At 37.0% G+C, this 26518-nt stretch overlaps 1 protein-coding gene across 1 annotated transcript in view; it reads left to right on the plus strand.

Annotated features, from left to right (window-relative positions):
• The first annotated feature begins 792 nt into the window (after positions 1-792).
• ASP1 (aspartate aminotransferase 1) overlaps positions 793-26518 on the plus strand; it is a 29202-nt gene continuing 3476 nt past the window's right edge. Inside the window, exons 1-6 of the mRNA XM_089819750.1 lie at positions 793-1054; positions 4240-4325; positions 4699-4905; positions 5647-5752; positions 5891-5995; positions 6094-6266. Of these exons, the coding sequence (XP_089675876.1) occupies positions 887-1054; positions 4240-4325; positions 4699-4905; positions 5647-5752; positions 5891-5995; positions 6094-6266 (845 nt within the window). The 5' untranslated portion in view covers positions 793-886. The remainder of the gene's footprint in view (positions 1055-4239; positions 4326-4698; positions 4906-5646; positions 5753-5890; positions 5996-6093; positions 6267-26518) is intronic.

Here is a 26518-nt window from a genome sequence, read left to right on the forward strand (position 1 = left end):
GACACAAAAACAATTAGTAATTGGATATATTATAAATTTTTTTGTGTTAAAAGATAACGATGTGGCGAGTTCCAGACAAACATTTTACAATGACACTTTTAGACCACCTTGGACTCTATGAGTTCTATAGAAAATTTCGTACGTGCAAAAAAGACAAAAACTTAGCTTTAAACTCTTCACTCACCAACAAATTTTTTAAAAAAATTGACAAATTTTGATGTAAAAATTAAGAACTATACGTGCACAAAATTGGCCAAAACACTAGTGGATCGTTTCCCTAGTCATATAAAGAGAGGTAGTGGAAAAAAAACTTAACACGACCATTTAATTTGTCGAGGCCTCATGTTAAATTACTGTGAAGATTCGCTTGTCGCCTTCCCATGTTAATAATGCTGGGTTTTAAGTAGAACACTTTTTGAGATCAAAATTTAAACACACATAGGACAACACAATTACCAATGACTTCGCTTCCCATTGGCACTTTTAAGTGATGAAATACACGTCATCCCTGAGGAACTTTTGCAGTGCTTACGTGGGAATGCAAGCTCATTCATAACCGTTTCCCATGCCAAAAACGACAATAGTTCATATTAGTTAATCATAGTAATAATACTAAATTATTTTTTCGATTCTGTATTCAAATGTGTCCATGTTGGCAAATATACCATTATTCTAGATGCCCACCCTCGGAGAAATAGACTAGGCGGCTTTACACATGGCATTGAAGCGACCACTAAAAATCTATGTTTCCATTTTTCTATAAAGGTTTTTTTCTCTTACATTGACAAACCCAATTGACTCACGTTTTGGGCTCCAAAAATCTCAAGGAAGGGTAAAATTTTAGGTTCGTTCGGTATTGTGGGTGTCTGAGAAGAAGCAAACGGCAATGGCTTTGACAAGGAATCTTAGCAGGGGAAATTTGGGCTTGGGAATAAGGTTGATGTCCACTTCAGGGTGGTGGAAAAATGTAGAGCCTGCTCCAAAAGACCCTATTCTTGGTGTTACAGAAGCTTATTTGTCTGACACACATCCGGGCAAGGTTAATGTTGGCGTGGTAAGTAACTGCTTTTGCTGTCATGGATTTTTTTTTTTTTGATGTTATTGATGGAGGCAAGGGTGCGGTTAGGGCATTTTTTAACGTTTTGGAGTAGTCTATGGAGATTGATCTGTTGCATTTTGTATGAAAAGCAAAACCATGCTATTGGAATTTGCAATGTTTGAACGTGTTGGTTGTAGCGATTTGGTTAACCAGGTCTCCAGCATTTAAAAATTCCTATTGTAAAAGCTTCTGTAGTATCCATGGGTGTTGATCTGATGTTTATATTAATAAAGTAAAACCATCGTGTGTGGATATTGCTTGAAGTGGGTGATCGCATCCATTTGGTTCTGGTTGTAGGGTTTTTTTAAGGTTCTGGTTGAATCGTGACGGATCTGTTTCGATATTTTAGGATAACAAAAATTATGGACGCTTATATTTGGAGTTTATATTGGGTGATTGTGCTTATTTGGTTCTGATATTACTGATGGAGGGAAGAGATAGGGGATTTTTTTAGGTTCCTTAGGCCCCGTTTGTTTGCTGGAATTAACCTGGAATAGGGAAACGGGAATAGGAAAATTGGAATAAATCTATTCCAATTTTGGCCCAAAATGAGAATAAGTCGAATTCCAAAAAAAAATTAGAATTTGATTTATTCTTATTTTGGGCCAAAATTGGAATAGATTTATTCCAATTTTCCTATTCCCGTTTCCCTATTCCAGGTTAATTCCAGCAAACAAACGGGGCCTAAAGCTACCCATTGTGGTTGATCCGGTCAAATTTTCTATTATAAACTAAACCGTGCCTTGCCGAAATTGGCAAATCTAATTGGATTGCAATGAAGTGATTATTTATCGTTGTTTATTATCTGGTAGATGGCAAGTTCCAAAGGAAGAGTGGGCAGACAGAACATGTTTATTCTGCAATATGGGAACAGTTGAGACAGAGCAACACTTTATCAAGGAATGCCTGACTTGCAACGACATCAGATCTGATTATACAAAAATTCTGCAGAACAAGGACTTCAACTATTTATTCGAGGAAGATCAAGTGAAGAGAAAGCGGATTTGATTATCAAAATTCAGAGAAGAAGAGACAAGTTAACCAAAACTTTGCAACTGACTAGTTTGGCTCCTGACTCGGGAGGGTGATTGCATGGGTCCCATAGACTACTTTAGTGTCGTGGACGTCATTAAAATCTATCATATCATATCATATCATTTTCATTGTTGGGGGAGCATCGGCATGGCGGCCACAAGTGTTTTTCTTTGATTGGTTAATTCCAGCCCGCTCCTTCCAAAGTGGCCTTAATTTTAAACGCCACCATTGAGGAGCATATCTTATGCCGTAATTAGCAAATTGGATATATCTTTTGTATCCAAATTCCCTCGAACACTGGAATTCCTCCCATTCAGCTTGGGTGTTTTCATGTTGTGCTAATTCGATTAGTATTTAATTATTGGATACATTTGTTAATTTGATTTTATCGCTGGAGATAGGAGAGATTAGGACTTTCGTTATGTTTTCATGTTAATTGCTGGCGTGATGAGTATATATATTTTGGATGCTATTTATTGAGCTGATGTTATTGAGAAGGTGGAACAGATTATGGACGTTTCAAATGTTCAGTGGTCTATGGCCATTCTGATATATATTTAATTCATGCAAAACAAAACTAAGTTGCAGCGGTTCTTATTTTTGATTTGGTCAATTTGTTCCCATTTGGTTAAACAAGTTTTAACATTTTAATTGAGTCCCAGTGGAATGACCATTTTTATGTTGATCTACATCCTGGTTCCTGATAAGTATTTCAATTTAAAACAAAAATATGGCTATTGGGAAATTTGCAAATTCTAAATTTTAAATAACTAAAACGAAAATAAAATCTTGAGATTTTGGAGTTTGTATACTCTGAATTGTACCTTTGCACTGATTTGGTTAACTTGGCATTTAACACTATAATGTGATCCCAATGAAGTGGGAGTTTTCTTTGTAAATGCTGGTGTGATGAATACATATTTTAGTTAGTTTGTTATTGTTACGGACCTGAGGATTCCAGGGTTTGTTTAGTTTTATATTGATACATGTTACTTAGTGTTTGATCTTGTCATTCCTTCTGGAAAATAATTTTTTTCAATTTGATATGATAAGTACCTTTGTAAATCTTTTGAGGGAGATGGGAGTGGGACACATGATCAGGGTTTTTTGAGGTCCGGGATTAATCCACCATGTTGTGGTTGATAGAAATGGCAAGGTTAGGGGTTTCAAATGTTCTCTTTTAATTTATAGTGGTTGATCTGATGATTTTATTAGAAGACAATAATACCAAGGCATTCTGTAATTTGATCCCTATTACGTGAGTGCTATTTCATTATTTCTATTTATCATTTGAAATTGAAAAGAAACCTCGTCTTTAGTGCTCTTGAAAAACCACAGTGTAAAGAATTTGCACTAGTTGTTTATGGCTGTATTGGATTTGCTGTCTAAGAATGGCATGTTGATCATTTTTGCAATATGCATAGAAAATTTATGATCCACTCTGATAGCAGAGGAAGTGCTAATTTTTGGATTTCCAACCTTTGACTGAGTACAGGATATCAGTGGCTACTTGAAGATTAAAGTAGGTCTTGTGAATGCTTATACATTTATCATGTTAGTATGCTGTTGCTTTGCTTAGACATATATTTAAACTTTAGTATGTGATAGGAGTCAAAAGCAGTTATGCATCAATTTATTATACAGAAGTTCTTTTTAAATTTATCTGAATGATTTATAAGTTTTTACAGTTTGTATAAACTTTTGCTGATATTATAATTGTAAGTAGCAATTGGAAAGACCACCTCTATATGTGGAAATAATAAGTAGCATGCATTTGTCATTTGGTTAGTCAAACCGTTGAAATCGTTGATAACTTATGTTTCAGATTTTTTGGGTTTAATGAATTACTGATTATTGTGATGATATATTTTAAGGGGACAACATCTCTTAACTCTTACATCAAACTTGTTTTTATCATGAATCTTCTGTGCTTGTTAATGATTTCCTACAGTTGAAAGTAATTTCAGGAAAACATTTTCAGACAATGCGTATAGGACACTGTTGCTAGGATGGTTCTTAGCAACTAATATAGTATAATTCAGGGGAAACGCTCCCATAAGATGCATGCTTGCAATTAATGTGTTAGACTTCTTTTTAATGAGCAGGGTGCCTATCGTGATGATAATGGAAAGCCAGTAGTGCTTCAGTGTGTGCGTGAAGCTGAATGTCGTGTTGCAGGCAAAGAATTCATGTACGTTAATCTTTTTCCAATACATCAAAAATATCTTTCTTTTTGCTCACTGGAAATAGTTGTCAGTTTTGAACATCTTTATGCCAGGATGACCTATTTTCCTTATTGCACTTGGTTTTTCACCATCAGCAAACAAGACTGTTCCCAGGAATTCTCATTGTGGAATGAGGATTTGGGATATGTTTGTTTCCAGCATACTGTGACATGTGCACAATGGTGCAGCTAGTGGAAGACAGCTTTCAATTGAAAATATAATTTAGGATGGTCTTTTTAGAAAATTGAAGAAGTGATCTATTAAAATTTAAAAGGTACTAGCGGTAGTTAACCATGCTGGCAAGCATCTGTGCTAAAATTTGTTTTGTGGTGTTTCTAGGGAATATCTTCCCATGGGTGGGAGTGCAAAGATGGTTGAAGAATCACTAAAGCTGGCATATGGAGAAAATGCAGAGGTTTTGAAAGACAAACGTGTGGCAGCTGTCCAGGCTCTTTCAGGTACAGGTGCTTGCCGGCTCTTTGCAGAGTTCCAGAAACGTTTTCGACCTGATTCCCAAATTTATATACCTGTGCCAACCTGGGCCAAGTAAGTTAATTCATTATCATTGCTAGTTGCTAAATATTTTGTAGTTTGATGGTTTGTTGCTTGGTATCATTTTTATAGGGAAAACCTCAGGATCTTTCTCCAGTCCTTTTTGGATTTGGGTCTGCCTTTGGGCAGTGTCTGATAGTATTTTCCGCTTTTTTCACTTTTTGGTCTGCATGGTTGATCTGTTGTTATGACAACATAATCCTAAACCTAAAATTTGACCTCAAAATAATGCACACATGTGTGGGGTTATCTGGATTCAATTTTTGTTTTTAGGTTAATTATGTATATATTGATGTCCTTTTATATATTTCTTGGAAAAATGTGCCAACGATGTATCCAACCCCACTTTTTTGGTCACATTGGTGTACTGGAATTTGAATCCTTACCCAAAATGCTTAGGTTAGTGGAAAAAGTATGTCTATTGTTCGAATCTATATTTGTGTCTGTTGTGTGTCAGCAGGAAACTCTTGCTAAATTGAGTGTTTTAATTTTTATACTTTTGTCATTGTCCAGGTCAATCTTCCTCATATAATTCTCACTTCACAGATGTTCTTTCTAAAGCTTAAAACATTCAGGGCAATTTTAGATATTTTTGTGTCCAGGGTTTAGCGATTTTTATTACAGTGTTAGCGATGAGAAATATACTCAATTGGCTATGGTCTGAGCAATGTATTTGACAACTTTGTTTAGGTAATTGTGATTATGATTGGGAAAATATGTTTTTTTTATTTACAGTCACCACAACATTTGGAGAGATGCCCAAGTGCCCCAGAGGACTTTCCACTATTACCAACCAGAAACTAGGGGCTTGGACTTTGCAGCCTTCATGGATGATGTTAAGGTAAAATCTATAACAGAATCAAACATTTTGACCATTTCTTTGAAGACATTCAAATGTCAAGTTCTGGCCTTCTGCTGTTGGAAATTCTTATCATTTTGCTTGACATGTTAGTGCCATATATTTTTATTTTATATACAGAATGCTCCAAATGGTTCTTTCTTCTTGCTTCATGCCTGTGCTCATAATCCCACTGGGGTAGATCCAACAGAGGAGCAATGGAAGGAACTATCTTATCAATTTAAGGTCAGGAAGATGCATTTCATATGTACTTTTTTGGAAAGGATTGATTAATATAGAAATTAAGTTCTTATTATTGTTCGATATGCTCCAACATCTTACAGGTGAAGAATCATTTTCCATTCTTTGACATGGCATACCAAGGGTTTGCAAGTGGTGATACAGAAAGAGATGCTAAGGCAATCAGAATATTTTTGGAAGATGGTCACCAGATTGCATGTGCTCAATCATTTGCAAAAAATATGGGATTGTATGGACAAAGAGTAGGTTGTCTTAGGTGAGTAACTTTTCGTTGTAATTAATAATTTATTGATCTAGAAGATAGTACAGAAGAAGCTTTGCAAAATGTAGCACTGTGTACTAAACAATATCCGGACTGTTTTCACCCAATTCTGAATTGTAAAATAGGGAGGAATGAGAGTTTGGTAAAACCTTTCAGTCTAGTGTAGGAATGTAGGTCCTTAGAATTTCGACTTGATGTTAAGCAATACACTTTGGGATACATTTAATTGTACTCTCATAATGCCTCTTTGCTGGGTATGCACAATTTGTTTGGTTTCTTGCATATGCGTATCCATTTACCTTATATATTGTTCATGATGTATATACACTCTGCACCTCTTTAATTTTGAACCTTTGCCTCCCTAATAGGATACACAAGCCTTCATCACTGACCTCCTCCTGGTTGTGTTATAGAAGCAGACTATAAATGGTTGTGTTGATATGAGTTGTTCTACTGCAACATACATATTCAAATATTTAGTATCTCGAGATGAAACACCAAACCTCCAACTCTTTCTTGAATAAGGGTGCTCGTATTCTACACAATGTAGGATTGTGTAATCGAATGAGACAACCCCAAGGTTCCTTCTTAATCATGGACTTTCACTCTTTATGATGTGATATGCTGGTTATCACAAAGGGACTTATTTAATTCTTTCAATAGACATCAACTCGACTTTAACTTCTGCCATCCAAACAATTTGCAAGGGAAAGGGTTTAGAAAGCTAATCTACTTCTAGAATGCAAGAATGTCTTTGTGACTCTAGTAGACTTAGTTTAGCTATTGACATCAACCAAGCTAGTGCAATCTTCTAAGGTAAATGTAAGATGTTCAAACTAGCACCATTCTATAAACACTATTAATCAATGCATATCAACGTGCAAACTGTAATTGTAGTTAAGCTCATAAATATGCCATTTGATCAGCAAGACAAACTTACAACAAATACACAACTATTGGTTTGGTCTATGTGAGTTCACCAAAGATGCATCCAAAATATTTCCATTCAACTAAACACTACTTCTAACCAACATGAAATGAAATACTACTTTAAATGAGGAAATGTAGAAATCTTGCAATACTCCAAGCGAACCAAGTAATCCATCTTGAAGGCCAACAATGGTTTAGCAACTACTTTGATATCTATGGCAACAATTTCAACATGTCTACTCCTACTCTACTCTAATCTTATGAGTTACAAATGAGGTGGTCTAGACCTTTAATAGTTCAAAACCAATAAAGGGCTAAGATCAATTCGAGATTGAGGGCCAAGATTATGCCAACATAAACCCTAATTAGGGTTGCCATCACTATCATCCAATTACATGAAGGCACCATCCCATCGGCCAATAAGAAAATTACAATACTTTGGATAGCCAATTAGAAAATAGGTTAGTTAGAGATATGATGTGGACTCCACATGTACACTTGGTATGATCTGATTGAATGTGGTTGGACATGTGCAACTTGGAGCCTTTTTGATTGGTTGAAGATGAGTGTTTCCATCTCAACATCCTCATCTTGTAGGCTTGATCAAATTCTTGTTGATAAGAAAATATCTCTTGATACTCAACATTATAAAACCTTCAATTGTAACAGCCCAAGTTGTTTCATCTTCATGAATTTCTTCTACCTCATGGAATAATTGGCATTGCACTTGTCTTTTCTTGCAATCTTGATTTTCTTGGTCATGATCTTCTTGAAGTAAGGAGATCCTTGATGCACTTGGACCCTCAAAATGAACTTGGATTTCCAAAAGAATTTTGAGTTTTGTTATATTCTCCATTTGTAGACTTGCAAACATTGTTTGCTATCCTTGCTCTTGATTTTATTCTTTGAGTTTGCATCTTCAACCTTGAACCATCATTCTTTCTTGAAGTCCCGAACTTGATCTCACTATAATCCAAGCTTCTTCTTGCAAATTCAATGCCAAGAAATTAAATTTAAGAGGAAATCATTTTGCTTAGACAGTTTCAATGAGTATTTTGCCTAAGTTGAATGAAGGATCGAATTCTTCATCTTTAAAATCTGATATCTCATTGCCATGAAATTATGAGTGTATAAGTTCGGATCTGCAAGTATTTGATTATTTTAACTTGATTTTATATTAAGAAATCGTTATCTTCCATGATTTTCCATGCCTTTTAAATGATTATTCAAGTTGTTTTCATTGACTTTGGAAGAAGAGCTTTGGTTCAAGCCAAATTGCCTGAGTGGTAAAAAAGCTGGTAGAAGTCTAGGTTTGAAGGCCTAAGAGGGAACATGAGAGGATTGGATTCCAATGTCTCTATGTTCCAGCAGGGACATGGGGTGGTCAGAGTCCAACCATCCCAAGTTATAACCTCTAACAAAAATTACTTCCATTTTTTTCTTGCTCAAATGAATTTGTTCCCTTTTGCAATTTTTACTTGTCTCTTTGCAAATGACTTGACTTCACCTGTTCTTCATCCTCACTTCAATTTCATCTCAAAACTCCCTATCTAATGATTTCCCTTAATTTTTTCAAGACTTGGTCATGGGTTTTTCTCATAATTTCCACTTGACGTTAAGCAATACACTTTGGGATACCTTTAATTGTACTCTCATAATGCTTTTTTGCTGGGTAATGTGCATAATTTGTTTGGTTTCTTGTATATGCGTATCCAGTTACCTTATGTATTCTTCAAGATTTATATACACTCTGCAACTCTTTAATTTTGAACTTTTGCCTCCCTAATAGGATACACAAACCTTCATCACTGACCTCCTCCTGGTTGTGTTATAGAAGCAGACTATGTATGGTTGTGTTGATATGAGTTGTTCTACTGCAACGTACATATCCAAATATTCAGTATTTTGAGATGAAACACCAAACCTCTAACTCTCTCTTGAATAAGGGTGCGCATATTCTACAAAATGTAGTATTGTGTAATCGAATGAGACAACCCCAAGGTTCCTTCTTAATCATGGGCTTTCGCTCTTTATGATGTGATATGCTGGTTATCACAAAGAGACTTATTTAATTCTTTCAATAGACATCAACTCGACTTTAGCTTCCGCCAACCAAACCCTTTGCAAGGGAAAGGGTTTAGAAAGCTAATCTACTTCTAGAATGCAGAATTCACTTTAGGGGAAATAATTCTGATTTTCAGTTTGGGATGCTTTTTTCTAACTATTAAAATGCCTAGGTGGTTTGGGATTTGTCCAAGGCAAGAGTTTGAGTTTTCTTAGGTCTGATATTCCATGAATGGGAACATGGGAGGATTGGAATCCGATCTGCTCATGTTCCAGTTAGAACATGGGATGGTTGGAATCTGACCTTCCTAAGCACCCATGTTAACTTACTTTCAATGGCCTTACAGTTCCTTTTGTTTTGATTTGCTTTGTTGGTGGATTAAGCTTGATTAAAATTCTGATCCTGGCTAACTTTTCAAGTCTGATTTTCATATTCCATTGAGGGGTTAGCCTTCTAATAGCTTTTAACCTGATCATATTTAGGTGAAGACTGACTTTCTTAGTCTTACCTACTCCCAATGCCCCCAAGCCCATGAAACTGTAATTTAACTCTAATGTGAGGGCACAAACAAAGGCTATGATCTACATATGGGAACATGAGAGGGTTAGAATCTGACCTTCTCATGTTCCAGCTAGAATTAAAGATGGTTGGAATTTGACCTTCCCCTCTTTCCACCTTAATTGATTTCTCATGATTGACTTTCTCCATCATCTTCAATGTGCAATTTAATTCCAACCTATCTCCAATTTTATTTTATTTCTTAGTAACCTTCTTTTCAGATCCTTTGTACCTTTGGGTGTGATCTGCACATTTTATCAAAAGTTGGATTCTTCTTGCTCACTCAAATCTGACTTTACTTAGGAAAAAACTGATCTGCACATATTATTAAAAATTTGATTCTTCTTGCTCACTCAAACCTGACTTTAATTAGGAAAAAGTGATTTGCACCTTTGTTCATTCATATTTCCAAGTCACAAAGTCATTCAAAACAGAAAAGTTTCCAAGGTATAGAGGGGCAGAAATTTTGGGATGGAAAACCTAAGTGGTATAAGGGGTGGTTGGAATTTGACCTGCTCATGTTCTACCTAGAACAAAGGATGGCTGGAACCCGATCTCCCCAAGTTCCAGTTTAACACTAAGGACTAGACTTCAAGTTTCACTGTTGCTTGCAATCTCATTCTGATTTATCTTCATTTGTCATTCATCCAATTCTTCTAAAGCTTTGCATTTTCACTTCTCATAGTGCCATTAAGTTGATTTCCCACCTTGTAATTATCTTGATTCGTCTTTGTTTTGGTTTCAAATTGATTAGGCACTCACAGGGCAATTATCTTGATTGAATATATATCATTTAAGCTGTTATACCTGGTTATATTTTATATGAGTGCTGTCAGGTGGGTTGAGAGTGGTTTTAGATTTAGAGCACTTAATAACAAAGATTTTAGATTTTGGGAGTTTCCTAAAAACTCCATGCTTGGCCAGATTTAGCAATCAACATGTCTTCATCAATGTTATCTCCCATAGCTTTTCTTGACTTTGTAATATAAGATTGATCCTAGAACAAGGATGTTCCAAGGACTTATAACAAATATTTTAGATTTTGGGAGTTTCCTAAAGACTCCATACTTTGCCAGATTTAGCAATCAACATGTCTTCATCAGTGTTATCTCCCATAGAATGTCTTCATCAATGTTATCTCCCATAGCTTTTCTTGACTTTGTAAGATAAAATTGATCCTGGAACAAGGATTACAATTCAGTTCATCACAAATCCTTTGAGTGCAGTCTCACATTTTTAAGTAGCTTGGCCCAACTCTCCCTCATACCTTGAGTCAACTGACCCCCTAGTGAGCCTAAGTTGCTCAAACTCATCACTTAGATTTGGATACCTGAAAATTGTTTACCAAATAAGACCACCTAAGATCACTACTATTACTATGCGAAAAGAAGGGGCCTCCATTTGCAGTAGGGCAGTGGTGTGGTTTTGTGAATACTTGACAACATCTAGCACCCACCCAAAGAAATGTTCTTGAACATTTCAAGGAAAAAACACGTTTGGAATCAAGAATCATTGATAATGTCTATTTTTTCCAATCAAACAACTAGGAAATGCACTCAATGGAAGAAACCACTAAAAAAGCTAAGAGTCTTCATCCTTGATCACTCGTGTGTGCAAGTGTATTAATCCTCCACTTGACAAGATCACAAACCATCTTCTAAGATATATTGTAGTTAGCTATTTTGATATCCATACTACAAAAGTATCTTGGACAAAGCCTTGCTGCTAGTTAGGTGTCCATAGCCCTGATGAGGTGATAGTTGTGATACCACCGCAAACATTGCTCTACTTAGGACAAAATTCCTTCAAACAAGAACTATAGATATATTCACATGCCGAAAGCCAAAATGCCTCGAATTGTCTTTTTTCTCATTTTATAAACTTTCAAATAAGGCAAGAGAGTCTAATTTAGGGTCAATAGGGAGCATACCCACTGCCCAGACCAACCACCCATCCTTTCATGTCTTTTTCTTTTTCCTTTTTTCATATATAATTTGGCTCATAAGCACTTAATCTCATAATGGGTTTGGAGCAACTACAGTAGTTTTTGTGATTCCTCAAACTAAAATTAACCAAAGTAGACACCTAAATTAAAATAGACCAAGCAACTATCACTAAACTACTTGGGTCAAAAGGCTCAAGGCAAATCATAGTTCTAACTCTCTAAAGCAAACTAGTCAACTAATTGAGCCCACGTAAACAAATCTCAAGTCAACTTACTCAATGCAATCCAACAACTTAGCTCAACAAAGCAACTAAACTAAAATAATTGAAAGGAAAACCTCTCCTAACTTCTTGAATCAAATGTTTAAGACAAACCTACTCTAACTATGTGCAAGACTCCAAAGGGGTAATACCCAAAAAGTCGAAATATACACATGATCTATCATGATTTCTCAAAATGTTTGAGAGCAACAAGGCTTGTGTGAAGGTTCTCAATATCGCCAAAGAAGTTTTTTGTCACATTGCACTCAAACTCAGGAAATTTATCATGTAAAATCAATAATTGGGGCTATTCAAATGCGCCTTGGTCAATCTACAAGCAAGTTGTCATTCCTAGACAAGCTGGTGGGTTTTATTTTCGATGCAATTTGTAAATTCTCCATAACTTCAGGAGGTCGAAACTGGTGAGGGATCCTCACACGAGCATCGGCATCAAACTTGTGAGCGATCAAGGCAGGATCAGTCTTAAAATGAAGTCCATGGAATGCTGCTTTCGGAGGCTTGTCCTTGTGTAACATGAACCATGCATACTTGTGTCTCTGTTGGCATGTCCTTGAAAATCAAGAATTCTTTTAATGATTTGTCCCTCAAATGCTTTTTCAAACAATTTCAAACTGTAGCACCAACCCAAACTGTTCTTCACTCTCATCTTTCATGTGAGTAACTAGGCCATCACTCAATATAGCTTGCATATTCTCGCAAAATACGCTTGAAACTTTTTCATTTCACATGAATTGCCAATTGCTTGTTTTTGATGAACATCTTGCAATTCTTCATGTGTGTACTCATCAAGAATACTATCTTCAAAAACCATGGACTCAGTGACAAATAGAACTTCAAATACCCTCACATGTTGATCATCGAATAGCACCTCAAGTGGTATGACCTTGATGGTGAATCATGCTACTTGCCACAACTTGTCTGTCCTGAGATATCTTTGTCAATGATTCCCTTTGCACTTATATGAGGTCTTTCAGCACCCTCCCCCAAGGAATATGGTGGTGATAATGTCTTGTAGTGCCTTGTCAAATTGTTCTTCATGTTTGGACTCATTTGTGATATCTTGTAATTCCTTGTTCAACTTGTCCAATTGATTACCTTCTGTAAAGGGTGCTTGCAGCTTTTTCATTTCACTCTCAAGAACATCCTTCTGTATCATGCATGAAAGTACACCAAAGATTTCCTCTTCTTCAACTTTGTGATGATCTTCTTGTAGTTCTTCTAGTGTTTCCAAATGTTGATCTTTGCTTGCTATCCTTTCTCTGCCTTGGTTGAAACCAATTGCCTCCTTGATTGTCTTTTCAATACCTTGTGTGAAAATTCATCTTCCACTTGATTGTCTTGGTTGTCAAGTTCATCCATGTCACGTTGTAACTCGTTTTCGTCGGATGGTGATGCAACATGTCCCTTTGATGTCCACCTTGAGTGCTCATTGGCATCCTTGTTTCATTTCTTAGACAATTCTTTATATAATCCCATTTGAAACTTGACTAAGTTGATGGTATCTTGGCGTGATGGACAAGTAGATTCTGAACGTGAGAGGTCATGTGTGGTACACCAATATTGGTGCAAAACATTTTCTTCATAACTGTTTTTTGGTTTCCTATTGATCTTTTCTTTGAACTCATGGAACTCTGATTCTGTTCTAATAAATACCACTGGTAATTCTACGTTGCAATGCTAATTCCACTATGAATTCCTTCATGCTCAGTTGTGTCACGTATTCTACACTGCCTTGGTGATGCAGAGTACTTCAACCTTTTGGCTGTAACTGGTTCTTCAAATGAAACCAAATTGGAAGAATAACAACTTGATGATCACAAGAATACTGCCTGTCCATGGAGAAACCTTTTCCTTTTGATTTTCTGAATTTTCATTTTTTTCGAGTTGCTTGAATAAACTTCTTAATACATATATATTTACACACACACTTGAGTTGTTGCAGCAATCTTGTGGTCAGGATTCTGCATGTATAAAATTTATTGTACCTTGTACAACTTCTGGACCATATTTATAGTTAACTCATCTTACTCAATATTTCTTGTAAGGATATTGAAATATTGGGCATGTAAGGCATATATACATGTATATTGACTGGCATTAATGGCAGTGACTTTCAACGCTGATCATCAATAACTTTTTTATTGAATGTATTCTAATTTTTAATGTGGAGCTGAAGCCAATATTATTGCTGCTAATAAGGTCAGATTTGCATTGTTACGATTTTCTGGTGTTCTGCAATTATTTCTCTTCTTTATGCTTTATATCAATACCAATCCAATTTTCGCATGCAGCAAACAAACCAAAATTTCAAGTCTGCAATTTCTGGAACAATAAACAACAAACAGTATTCAAAATTTGAGTAGTTCAGAAATAGGTGTTTTATGGTGAAATATTGTAGGTACCCAGACTGGGATATTACATCACCATCAAGCCCATGAACTATCTTGCACAACTTTTTAACTCTTAGCAATTTATTCGTTTCAGATTTCAGTGTACAATAGTTGTAGGGTTTTAGAAGTGTAACTGAATTATTCTCCATGACGAGAAAGAAAGATCAAACACAAATCAAGAGGAATGCAAGCACAACTACAAGATCCCTTTAAATTTGCTCAATCAATGACCCCGCACCGCAATATGATCTAGGGAGTTCATATTTAGTGCAACTACAATAGCCAGTAGTGAACATTATCAAGTGAATTTGATCTCAATGTGTTGCAAAGATAATAAAGGCTGAAAACTGGAAGTATAGATTAGGAGTACAATTAAAATGAACCAATTCCACTGCTATGTAGAGCTTATGAATTTTTAAAAAAATGCACCTAAAAAGGAGTCTCTATAATCCCAAATGGGGGCCTCAGGTAGTCTCAAAATAGGAACAGTGCAACAACTATGGGAGAATCTATTATGTATCATGATGGTGTTTGCAAGTGCCAGTGAGAATATATGCCTATCAGATTCTTAAACATGATTAAGCTGATTGAAAAATTGCCTGCATTGCAGAAAATTGCTGTAAAAATTTGGGAATCAGTTATGTATGTGGGGGTGCTTTTGAAGGGGAGTAATTGGAGGGAGCACTGGTAGGTTTGGCCATTAAGTTGACATATGATGTTAATAGAGGAGCTTGTAATTATGCAAGTTGCAAGTTGCAAGCATATTTTTTTTTTGTTTTTAAATTTTAAAAAGCTCCCTTGTGAGGTGGCCACAAATATTCAATTCCCCAATGGACCATTGAGTATACAAGCCTTGTGCCTACACTGGGTCGTTGAGATCATGAGTTTGAACACAGGTGGCCATTCTGGTCCCTCAATGTGGCCTTGTTAGTTAAAGTGGGAGGAGATCTATGCAAGTGGTCTCTTTTGACCCAGGTGAGCCTAAAACCAAGTTTGCTAATAAGAAGAAAAAAACTTCATACCGTGTTTTTGCCAATTTTTGTGTGTAAAAGTGATCTTGTTGACGATTTGATTAGATTGAAACAGGGACAATTATCCCTTTATGACTTGGGGTGAAGTGCTTAGATTTCAATAATTTGGTACGGGTTGGATTTGCCAAGCACGTCCAACTTCAAGCTCTTGTAGATTTAGCCTCCAACTGAAGTTGGATTCGACAAAAAACTAAATGTCTTGAGTAGTTTTAGGTCAATGTTGTATAAAAGTTGTTCTATTAAGCTCCAAAATGCATCTACAATGTAATGCCCAAAAAGAGGAACCCTTAGAATTTGACATATCTTTTAAGTTTTTCTTGATTCTCTAGGGCATCATTTAGTACGAGAGATAAACACAATCAAAATCTCAACTAAATATAAGATCTGCAACTTAGGTCTTTAGAAGGCCAACAAGAAGCAAATTTTTAAAATCCGATTCCATGTAAGAATTAAGAGTTGGCTATAAAATAGCTTAGATGAAAGCACAATAGGTCCAAAATGAGATAATAGTTCTATTCTATCTGTTACGCTAAATCGATCTTGTTGTAGTTGTATTAAATAGAGGAGATGAAAACTCCTTATATAGATTTACAAAGATAATGTTTCTAAAAGAAACAATCGTGAACTAAAGACAAAAATAGAAACTACCTTATAAACTAGAGACTAAAGTAAGATGATCATTAAAGAAACATTCTAATATTGTAATACCTTTTCTTAATGGTCATTGTCCAACTGATCTGTTTTGGTCAAATTTCTTCAAAACATTTTGGTGCCACCGAGGCCCTCCTTGGATCTGCAGAATGTTAATGACCAAGAGGCCAAAATTTGTCCATAAAAGAATAGAGAAGGCTGTCTCCGTTAGAATGCTTTGCAACAAGAGACAAGAGTCTCCCAATGACTCTGCCACTGAGATAAGTCTCCCACTAACCCTCCCAAAATCAACAAATCATTTGACTATAAACTATCACAAAATACACAACTTGATGTTGGATAACGAAGCTGCTCTTCTTTGGAGACAGAGACACTGAGAACAACTAGCACGCTTATGAGAAAAAATCTATAAACCCTCTAAACTTTGTAGTTGAGCATGATGCTCCAAAACAAACTGCAAAAAACCATATGATTTTGGAGGAGAAAAAGCGATGCAAACTCAACACAATTTTTGAGGTGAAAAATTGATCAAAACCCAACATGATTTTGAGTTGGAAAATAAATCAAAACCAAACAGAATATGAGACAAATAATAGATTACAAAACTTCAAAAGACGCTAAAATCCAACAGACTCAAAAATTATAAACCCACAAAGGAATCCCATGCAACTTTGTGAATTATGGAATCAGAATTTTTTTCAAGGGAAAAATTATGAAAACCCATCAGAAATTTTTTAAGGCCGGCAAAACACGAGACTTTGCATGGTAAACCAGCACATGCAAACACATACAAGTACATGCAACCCTGAAATAACAAAGACTTCTGTTGCAACCAAGAAATTGTGGGATCAAAACCCTTAGCCAAGCTTGTGATTTCTAGAAAAAAATCCTTGAAGACAAACTGCTAAAGTTCATGAAATACCTCTGGCGATTTTTATTAACAAAAATTGAAAAGCAAATTTCTAGAAAAAAATTCCACATCAAAAGAGGCTCGATTTTTTCATAAAACATTTGCCAAATTTTATGAAATCCCATCAAGCTGCTTTGATACCATGATATGATAAATCGATTTTGTTGTAGTTGTATTAAATAGAGATGAAAACTCCTTATATAGATTTACAAAGACAATGTTACTAAAAGAACCAATCGTGAACTAAAGGCAAAATTAGAAACTACCTAATAAACTAAGACTAACTAAAGACCATTTAAGATGATCGTTAAAGAAATATTATAATATTCTAATACTATAAAAGGATGCAAATAGACGATAATAATAATTTTAGATTGAGAAAGCCTTTATATATAGGCAAAGATGGGGCCTAGCATAACATAAGATTGTCTCAGTTAAATATAAGATGTGCAACTTATATCTAGAAAGACGCCAACAAGAAGCAATCCTTTAAAGTCTGGTACCATGTAAGGGTTAAGATTTGGCTATAAAATAGCTTTAGTAGCACAACAGAGTTCCAAAATGAGATAATAGTTATGTTCTATCAAAGGCTGCAAATAGACAATAACAATTATTTTAGAATGAGAATGCCATTTATGTATAGGCAAGGGTGGGGCATAGGATAGCCTAAGATTGACTGTAGACACAAAAAATAAATGTCCTAAGAATGCCCTCAATAAATTTAAGAATCAAGGTATGAAAAGGGCATGACCCACGGTTTTCAATGAAATACAAGATCTAGAATGTGGATCTCCAAAAAAAGGCTAACAACAAGCAATTCTACAAGGTTTGATACCATGTGAGAGTTAAGATTTAGTTATGAAATAGATACCTAAGATCAAGGAGCTTCAATGAAACTACAAGAGGGACAACGGTGATTAGTCTAGAATGGGAAGCCTTTGCATAAATACATAAGATAATGACTTGAGACGCAATAAGGGAATCCTCTAGGAATGCTTTAATGAAAATATAAGTAGGTAAATGTGAAAAAGACCTAAAAGTGAATTAGGTTATATACTTATATACTCCGTTCCAAAGTAATGGGACTCGGACCCGACTCGGACTCGACAAGGGTACCTTGATTCGTGGCCCAACTTGGACTCGGCAAAGTGATAAAACCCTTGAAATTTAGAGATTTTTTTGGATTAAAATTAATTCCATGCACCCATTATTGAATAAAAGATTAAAGAGAGTAACATCATAAAATAGAAGGTAATTTGATCACATACATAACACACATCAATTACGTAACTACAGAGACAAAAAAATTGAAAATCAGCTGAGTTTGATGAGTCAGCCGAGTCACCTAGGCAAGTCAGCTGAGTCACCCAGCCGAGTCAGACAAGTCAGGTGAGTCAGCTCAGTTGACCCTCCGAGCTAGGTCACAAGTCATTTTGATCTGGTTGAGGTAACTTGACTCACTGATTTGGATGACTTGGCCGACTCACGGTGAGTTTTGTTACTATGCTTTGTTCACACTATAGATAACAACATCTAGAAGACGATATTTTTGTGGTGTTGAGGTCAGGAATGTGTCATTACACAAAGCATCATTGAATCACCAAAAATCAACAATTTCTTGCAGTCAAATAATATCTTCTCAGATTCAGCTTGTCAACTATTAAGGTAGTGCCATTCATGTACATAAAATATTAAAACCCTTAATGTTATGTGTGAGGATGTTCTCATTTCCAGTGCCTCTTTTTCGATTTGCCACCTTCTCCCTATGGACATAATGACATATATGTTGAGATCATAGATTTAAAATTTGAGTTGTAACTGCAGTTGAGTTACTCAACCACTTACTAATGGGCAAGTTGCAGGTTGGAGCTTTCAGAGAGTACTCAGCTGGTTCTTGCTAAAATCTTGCCTGAGACTGAATTTTGTTGAGTCATCAAACCAGCATTTGGTCTTCTCAGTCCCAAGTTTTAATACTACTGTCAAGATAGCAAAAGCATACGCATTAAGTTGCCAATTTGGGCTCGGGGACAGATTCGGGTTTGGGTTCGGGCAATTTTTTTTTCCCATTTGGGTTTGTGGGTATATATATATATGCAAAAAAAAAGAAACTTGCATAGTTGTAAAACTAAGTCATTTCATAGTATGTATGTATGTATGTATATGTATATATATGTAAAAAAAAAAAAAACTTGCATAGTTGTAAAACTAACTGAGTCATTTCATAGTATAAATATATCAATGTTACTTGATTATTGAGAAATGCCAAATGTCAAAGATAAACATTAAATGCTCACTCATAAATCTATGTTAATGTTGTAAATAAAATCATACATTGAATTACCAAAACACAAAATGGAATTTTAAAACCTAGACCACTTCATCAAATTGATAGATAATAATTTAATTTAATAAAGTTTGAAACATGGTGATAAATGAGTGAATGACAAATGTTTAATAGTTTATCAATGATCATAGTTTCATAGTATCAAAGATGCAAATGCCCTTCAAGGGTCAAATGGGTCATCAAAATATGAGGGATCAATGGCTTCATCCTCATCTATATCATTTTCCTCATCATTGGAACCCAAACTGGTTCCACTAGCCCCAGATGTAACCACATCCTCCTCGGCCTCCTCAACATTTAGCAAGGCAATTTTAGATATATCTTGGACTATCATATCCAATTCAGTAGTCTCGGGTAATACATCCCACAACTTTCGCCAGTTGTGAATAAATACCAAGTCTTCTGCTTTCTTCAAACATAATCGGTTACGCTTCACTGAGTGGATAAATGAGTATGTACTCCAATTCTGCTTAGCAGCAGAAGAGCTCGCAACCTAGAGAGACAACCAACACAATTTAAAAAAATTAGAAATTGTAACTGTACAATACAATAGGAATTTAAGAGTGCTAATTCTACAAGCTAAGTGGCCATAAGAAAAGGAAAAAAAACCTAAATGCATACTTGTGACAAGATCTTAATGGCAAGAGGTTGGAGGTACATGTAATTTTGCCCATGCAAGTACCACCATCCAATGACATCCATTCTACTTTGGTCATTGGTTGCATCAGGGTCTGCATTTTTGCCTGAGACAAAATCTACAAACTCTCTCCTAACAGTTGATGCCACATCAAGATCACTAAAGAGCCTACTAAATGCCCTCTTATACCCATTAGCAACCTCGGGATCTCTGTATAGTGCCACTCTACCAGGAATAGAAAATATCTCACTACTATAATACCTGGGAGAAAGTGCATATGCCAAGAGGTGTAAAGGTGTAGTCATTCTTGTTCCAGCTATGTAGAACAATTTTCTTCACCTTATTGTACAAGGTTTCCTTAGGATCCCGCTCTCTCCTCTGAATGACTTGGGATGTCAAATGATGTACATGTAAGTTATCTTGATGTAGTGTTAATAACTTAATTAAAATAAAAAATAAAAATCTCTCAATAAACAAGGATAAAGTATTGTATAAAAATTTAAATTTACCAATTTCATTCTTTCTAGCATGGAGTCCATGGTATCATATATGTCCCCCAAACAAGGCTCATCAGTTTCGGCAAACCGAACCATAGATATGATGGGCTCAGTGAGTTCTAATACATATTCCACCCTATTCCAAAAATCATCACTCAAGATCATATCCTTTACAGTTTTAGCCCTTTCTGTATTGGCTTGCTTCCATCCACCCCATTTGTTGCTAATAACCATTTGGGACAATGCTTCTTTCACCATCACAAGTCGTCTAAGGATGATTGTGTGTGAAGCAAACTTTGTTTCAGCAACTTGTTACCATGTTAATTCAAATTGTAAGTTAATAGAATAACACATTTCAAATATCAAATATGTAAACAACACAAAAAAGTAAAAAGTTAAAAACATTTTATTCAATTATGTAAAGTATGACACAAAATGATAAATGAAACTAAATAAAGTTTAAGATTTACCTTCAATAATTCTAAGCGAGAGAAAGTTTTGAAAATTGCTTGTGACATATGGTGGTTTGTCACAAATATTTGGATCTCCTCACCCTCCTTGTACACTTTTTTCATCCATTCAATTTGGGTGCCAATTGCTTTCATCACCAAGTTTAAGGAGTGGACGGTGCATGGTGTCCAAAATATATGATCATATCGTGCTTCTACCAAAGCACCTGTAGCCTTACAAACTTTAGCATTGTCCGTTATTACTTGGACAACATTGTCAACTCCCACTGACTCTATGGATTCAATGAGAAGCTGGGCAATAAAATTTGCATCCTTTACCTACCCTTCACAATCAACCGCCCTCAAAACATTGCCCCCTTGGGGCAGACAACAATCGCATTTATTAATGGATGATTTTTGCAATCTTTCCATCCATTAGAGACAATGCTCAACCTCATTTGGATCCAAGAATCTCTTATTGGTTTGAGGAGGTTTTCTTCATTCTTTCTCTCATTATGCAATATGGTGGTTCTCAACTTTTCATATCCAGGGGCTCGGTAACCACGAGGTGCTTCATTTATTGCTTGCACCATCTCTCTATTACAATAATAGATAAGACATCTATTATTAGTTAATGGTTATCTATTGTAAATATTTAGTTAACTTTAGTTAGCTTTCGTTTTTTTAGTTTTATTTGTTAGAATAGAACATTTCTATTCTTTCCGCTTTATTCTTTTGTATAAATTGACCTCTCGGTCTCTGTTAATAATAAGCAAGTATTTACCAATTACCTTGTAATATGGTATCAGAGCGTATTTCTTAATTTTTTCGAAAATTATAATTTCTTTTCTGAAATTATCAAAGCTAATTTTCGAAATTATTCTGTGATTCTTGCTTTCTTAAAAAAAAAAAAAACCCTCAGATTTTCGACTTGGGTTTTTTGAATTTTTTTTTTTTGAGAAATTCATTTGTAAAAAATCAGAGTTTCAGCCAGGTCTTTTTATGAAAAATCGTGATTTTGAGAACTTGCGCGTTTTTTCCTCCAATTCGCGACCTGCAAATCGCGTTTGATTTGTTGTTGGAAACTCGCGATTTCTTGGCGGAGGGGCTCGGCCTTGCTATAAAACACGATTCTCTGCAAATCGTGGTCACTTTGAAAATCGTGGTCGTTTGATATTTGTTTTACAGCTTTGCGTTTTTAAAAAAAATGACTCTTGCCATATCTGCCAATCGTTTGGCGGTCAAACACGACTTTTTTAGCTCCGTCTTAGTCTGTCATCGTGCTCTGGGAAGCAGATTCGACCATTTTTTTCAAGAAATTTGCCATTTTTTTGATCTCCAATCCGACGGCTAGGGTTTTGTTCGAAACTCTAATTTTTGGGGTCAAAAAATATTTTGTTTGCAGATTCTTGTTGGGTTTTTCGAGAGCTCAACTGGGTTGTTTGTTTTTTCTGGGTGCCTCGATTTTTGTGCCTCAATTTTCAAGCTCTCTTCTGGGTCTTCCGTATTTTTGCCTCGAAGAACGTGCCTTCACAAATTTTCATAGTTTTTCATTGAAAAATGTGCCATGACATCTCTGACAAATATTCTGCTCGAGCATAGTTCCAAATTCAATGGTCGCAATTATGGAACCTGCAAGCAGCGCATCATCACAATCTTCGAATATTGAAACACCGATCAACTTGTTCTGGGTGTTAGGCAGCATCCGATTTCTCCGGGTCCTGATCAAGATACATGGGATTTGAATAATCGAGAGACAGTAATGCTTCTCAAACTATCCGTAGCTGATGACCAGCTTTCTCAGATTCCATCCGGCAAGACAGCTGCTGAAATCTGGACACATCTAAAAGGTCTTCATGAGACTTCCGACAAGAGCAGAGCCTTCTTTATGAAAAACACTCTGTTTTCTATTGTCATGGATGAGCGCACCTCCCTCCAGGCACACCTGAATCGGATTCAGGAAATCCGTGATCAATTACTTGCCATCGGTCGCAAGATGGAGGAAGAGGATATTGTGGTAATCACTCTTCGGAGTTTACCAAAATCCTATGAGCATTTTATCGAGACTCTCAACATCACATCTACTGGTGTTGATCTAAAGTTCACTGATCTCTGCACCCTGCTGCTTCAGCAAGATCGGTGGAAACAACAGTTCGGTAGCAGCTCCAGTTCCACCTCCAATGAGCAAGCCTTTGCTGCGAAATCCTTTCAGAAGGATAAGGGCAAGTTTCAGCAACCATCTTAGCAGAAGTCTTCTGCTCCAGCATTCGATGGTACCAAAAAGAAGAACATTCAATGCAACTACTGTCACAAGTTTGGTCACATGAAGGTTGAATGTTGGAAACGCTTAGCTGCCCAGTCTAAGCAATCAGGTTTGCAACCCAAAGCGAACAATGCAGAGCACATTGAGCAGGCGGAATCTGCTTTTTACGCCTTCATGGCTAAAAGACCCGCAGATCATGTGAAGTCATCTGCCTGGTACATTGATTCAGGTGCCTCTCGCCATTTCACTCACCACAGAGACTGGTTTACTGACTACCAGCCTTATTTAGATTCTGTTATTTTTGGTGGTGGAGAAGAGTACATGGTTGTTGGTAAAGGCAACATTTAAATTCAGTCTGTTGGGAGGAATCTCATATTCCTTGATGTATACTACGTTCCAGGGATGGAACTAAATCTACTCTCGGTCAGTCAGTTGCTGCGACATTCTCCACACTTGGCAGTCACCTTCAGTTCACATCAGTGCACCATCACTGATTGGGCGACTAAGTCTACTGTTGCTATTGGTCTTGAGGATCATGGTCTTTTCAGACTTATTGATTCTGGTGATTCTCAGGACTTAGCTATGGCTGCTTGGCGATCTTCCATCAGCAAACTTTGGCATCAGCGATATGGGCACTTAAATGTGCATTATCTCTCACAACTTGCTCGGGATGAGCTTGTTCTTGGTTTGCCAGAGATTCAAACGCAACACCTTGGAGTTTGTGACGCATGTCAGGCTGGGAAGCAATATCGCACACCTTTCCCGAGTGGCAATTCTTGGCGAGCTTCTCAGGTACTTCAGCTTGTTCATGCTAATATTTGCGGCCCTATGGCCACTCTTTCTGTTCTTGGGTACAACTATTTTCTGTTGTTTGTAGATGATTTCAGTAGAAAAATGTGGGTGTATTTCCTTAAAAAGAAATCCGATGCATTTACTGTATTTCAGAAGTTTAAACCCTTAGTTGAAAAAGAGTCTGGGAAATCTATTATTACTCTTAGATCAGACAATGGGGGGGAATTTTGTTCTAATGTTTTCTCTAGCTTCTTGGATACACATGGCATCCAACGCCAGTTCACCACACCCCACACGCCACAACAAATCAGTGTAGTTGAACGTCAGAACAGGACAATCACCGAGATGGCTCGTTCCATGCTTGAACACAGACATGTTTCGAAGCAGTTTTGGGCAGAAGCAGTTAACACTGCATCTTATCTGTTGAACCGGTCACCCACAGTGGCGGTCAAAGGTAAAACCCCGGAAGAGGCCTGGTCAGGTCGCAAGCCCAGAATCAGTCACCTGAAGGTTTTTGGCTCTCTTGCTTTTGTTTGGATCCCTGATGTTTCACGCACCAAGTCGGATGCCAAGAGTCAGAAATTGATGCTTGCTGGATATAGCAGTCTTCACAAAGCCTACTGCCTTATTGATGTTGAGACATCTCGTTTCATATACAGCCTCGATGTAGTCTTTGATGAGCAGCGAGGACCATTCATGCCTGTTTCTCCTATTCCTGATCTAGTAGACTAGCCTATGCAGGCTCATGATTTGGGAGTTCGGCTTCCATTAGGTCCACCTGATGGGAGGGCTCCAGTAGCTCCTGTAGCTCCAGTCATGCCAGTGATACCTGTACAGACACCTTCGGCTTCTCCTACAGGATCACCTCGTTTTGAAGATGCTTCACCTGAGTTTGATCCAGATTCTTCTGATGAGGATCTTGCTGATCAAGCATCTTCTAGTACTACTGTTGGTCATTCTCCTCTCCGACCTAAGTGGTGGGCTAAGACACTTGCTGATCTTCATGATGATGAACTCATTGATGGGAGAACTGCTCGGAAAAAGAGCAAAACTACAGATTCTGTGCTCTTATGGCCAACATTCACAGTGTGTTTGAACCTCAAACATATTTCGAGGCTAAAGGAATTCCAGAGTGGGAACAGGCCATGACATCTGAACACCAGAGCCTGCTGAAGAACAACATTTGGGTCCTTTTTGATCTTCCCCCAGGGAAGAAACCCATTGGCTGCAAATGGGTCTACAAAATCAAATACAAATCAGATGGTACTTTGGATAAGTACAAAGCTCGTTTAGTGGCAAAGGGCTTTTCTCAGCATCAGGGCATTGATTATGAGGAGACCTTTGCTCCTATTGCAAAGATGAGCACCATTAGATTAGTCCTAGCCATGGCAGCATAGTTTGGCTGGAAGGTCCATCAGATGGACGTAAAGAGTGCTTTCCTGAATGGTGATCTCCATGAAGAGGTTTACATGACGCAGCCTCCTGGTTTCAAGGTTGCTGGTAAAGACCATCAGGTTCTCAGATTGGTAAAAGCTCTCTATGGTTTGAAGCAAGCCCCTCGGGCATGGTACATCAAGATTGATACGTACCTCAGTGATCAAGGCTTCAAGAGGAGTTCTTCAGACTCAAATCTGTACATCAAGACTACTGACAGTGACATCATCCTTCTGGTTATCTATGTGGATGATCTGATCATCACTGGCAGTTCAGCATCTTTGATTCAGGGAATCAAACAACACTTATGCCAGTCTTTTGATATGACTAACTTTGGGCTCATGCATTATTGCTTAGGTGTTGAAGTTTGGCAACAATCTTCTGGCATATTCATCTCTCAGTCCAAATATGCCAGGGCCCTATTAGACAAATTCCGAATGCAGGATTGCAAACCTGCATCTACACCTATGGAGAAAGATCTCAAGTTATCAGCCAAGTCTGATTCTCCTTCCGTTGATGATACTACGTATAGGCAACTAGTAGGCAGCCTCATCTACCTATCTGCTACTAGGCCTGATATCAGCTTCGCAGTCAGCTATATTTCACGCTTTATGACAGCTCCTAAGGCTGATCATTGGATGGCAGCAAAGCGTGTGCTTCGTTATGTGAAGGGCACTTTCGATTATGGACTTCTGTATTCTCGGAGTTCTAATCCTCAACTCAGTGGGTTCACAGATTCAGATTGGGCAGGCTCTGTTGATGATAAAAAGTCAACATCTAGATATGTGTTCAGTTTGGGATCCGGTGCAGTCACATGGACCAGCAAGAAGCAGCAGGCAGTTTCTCTCTCTTCTACAAAGGCTGAATACAGAGGGACTATTAAGGCAGGATGTGAAGCTGTCTGGCTTCGTCGGATGCTTGGGGATATGCAGATGTCACTAGCAGGACCGACTACTCTGTTTGTTGATAACAAAGGCGTTATCAAGTTAGCACGGAATCCAGTCTTCCATGAACGAACCAAGCATGTGGATGTTCATTGTCATTATATACGATAGCTGGTTGAAGACGA

The sequence above is a fragment of the Cupressus sempervirens genome, chromosome 3 (genome assembly GCF_028749045.1).
Source record: "Cupressus sempervirens isolate cs-2001-9-10 chromosome 3, ASM2874904v1, whole genome shotgun sequence".
Classification (NCBI taxonomy): domain Eukaryota; kingdom Viridiplantae; phylum Streptophyta; class Pinopsida; order Cupressales; family Cupressaceae; genus Cupressus; species Cupressus sempervirens.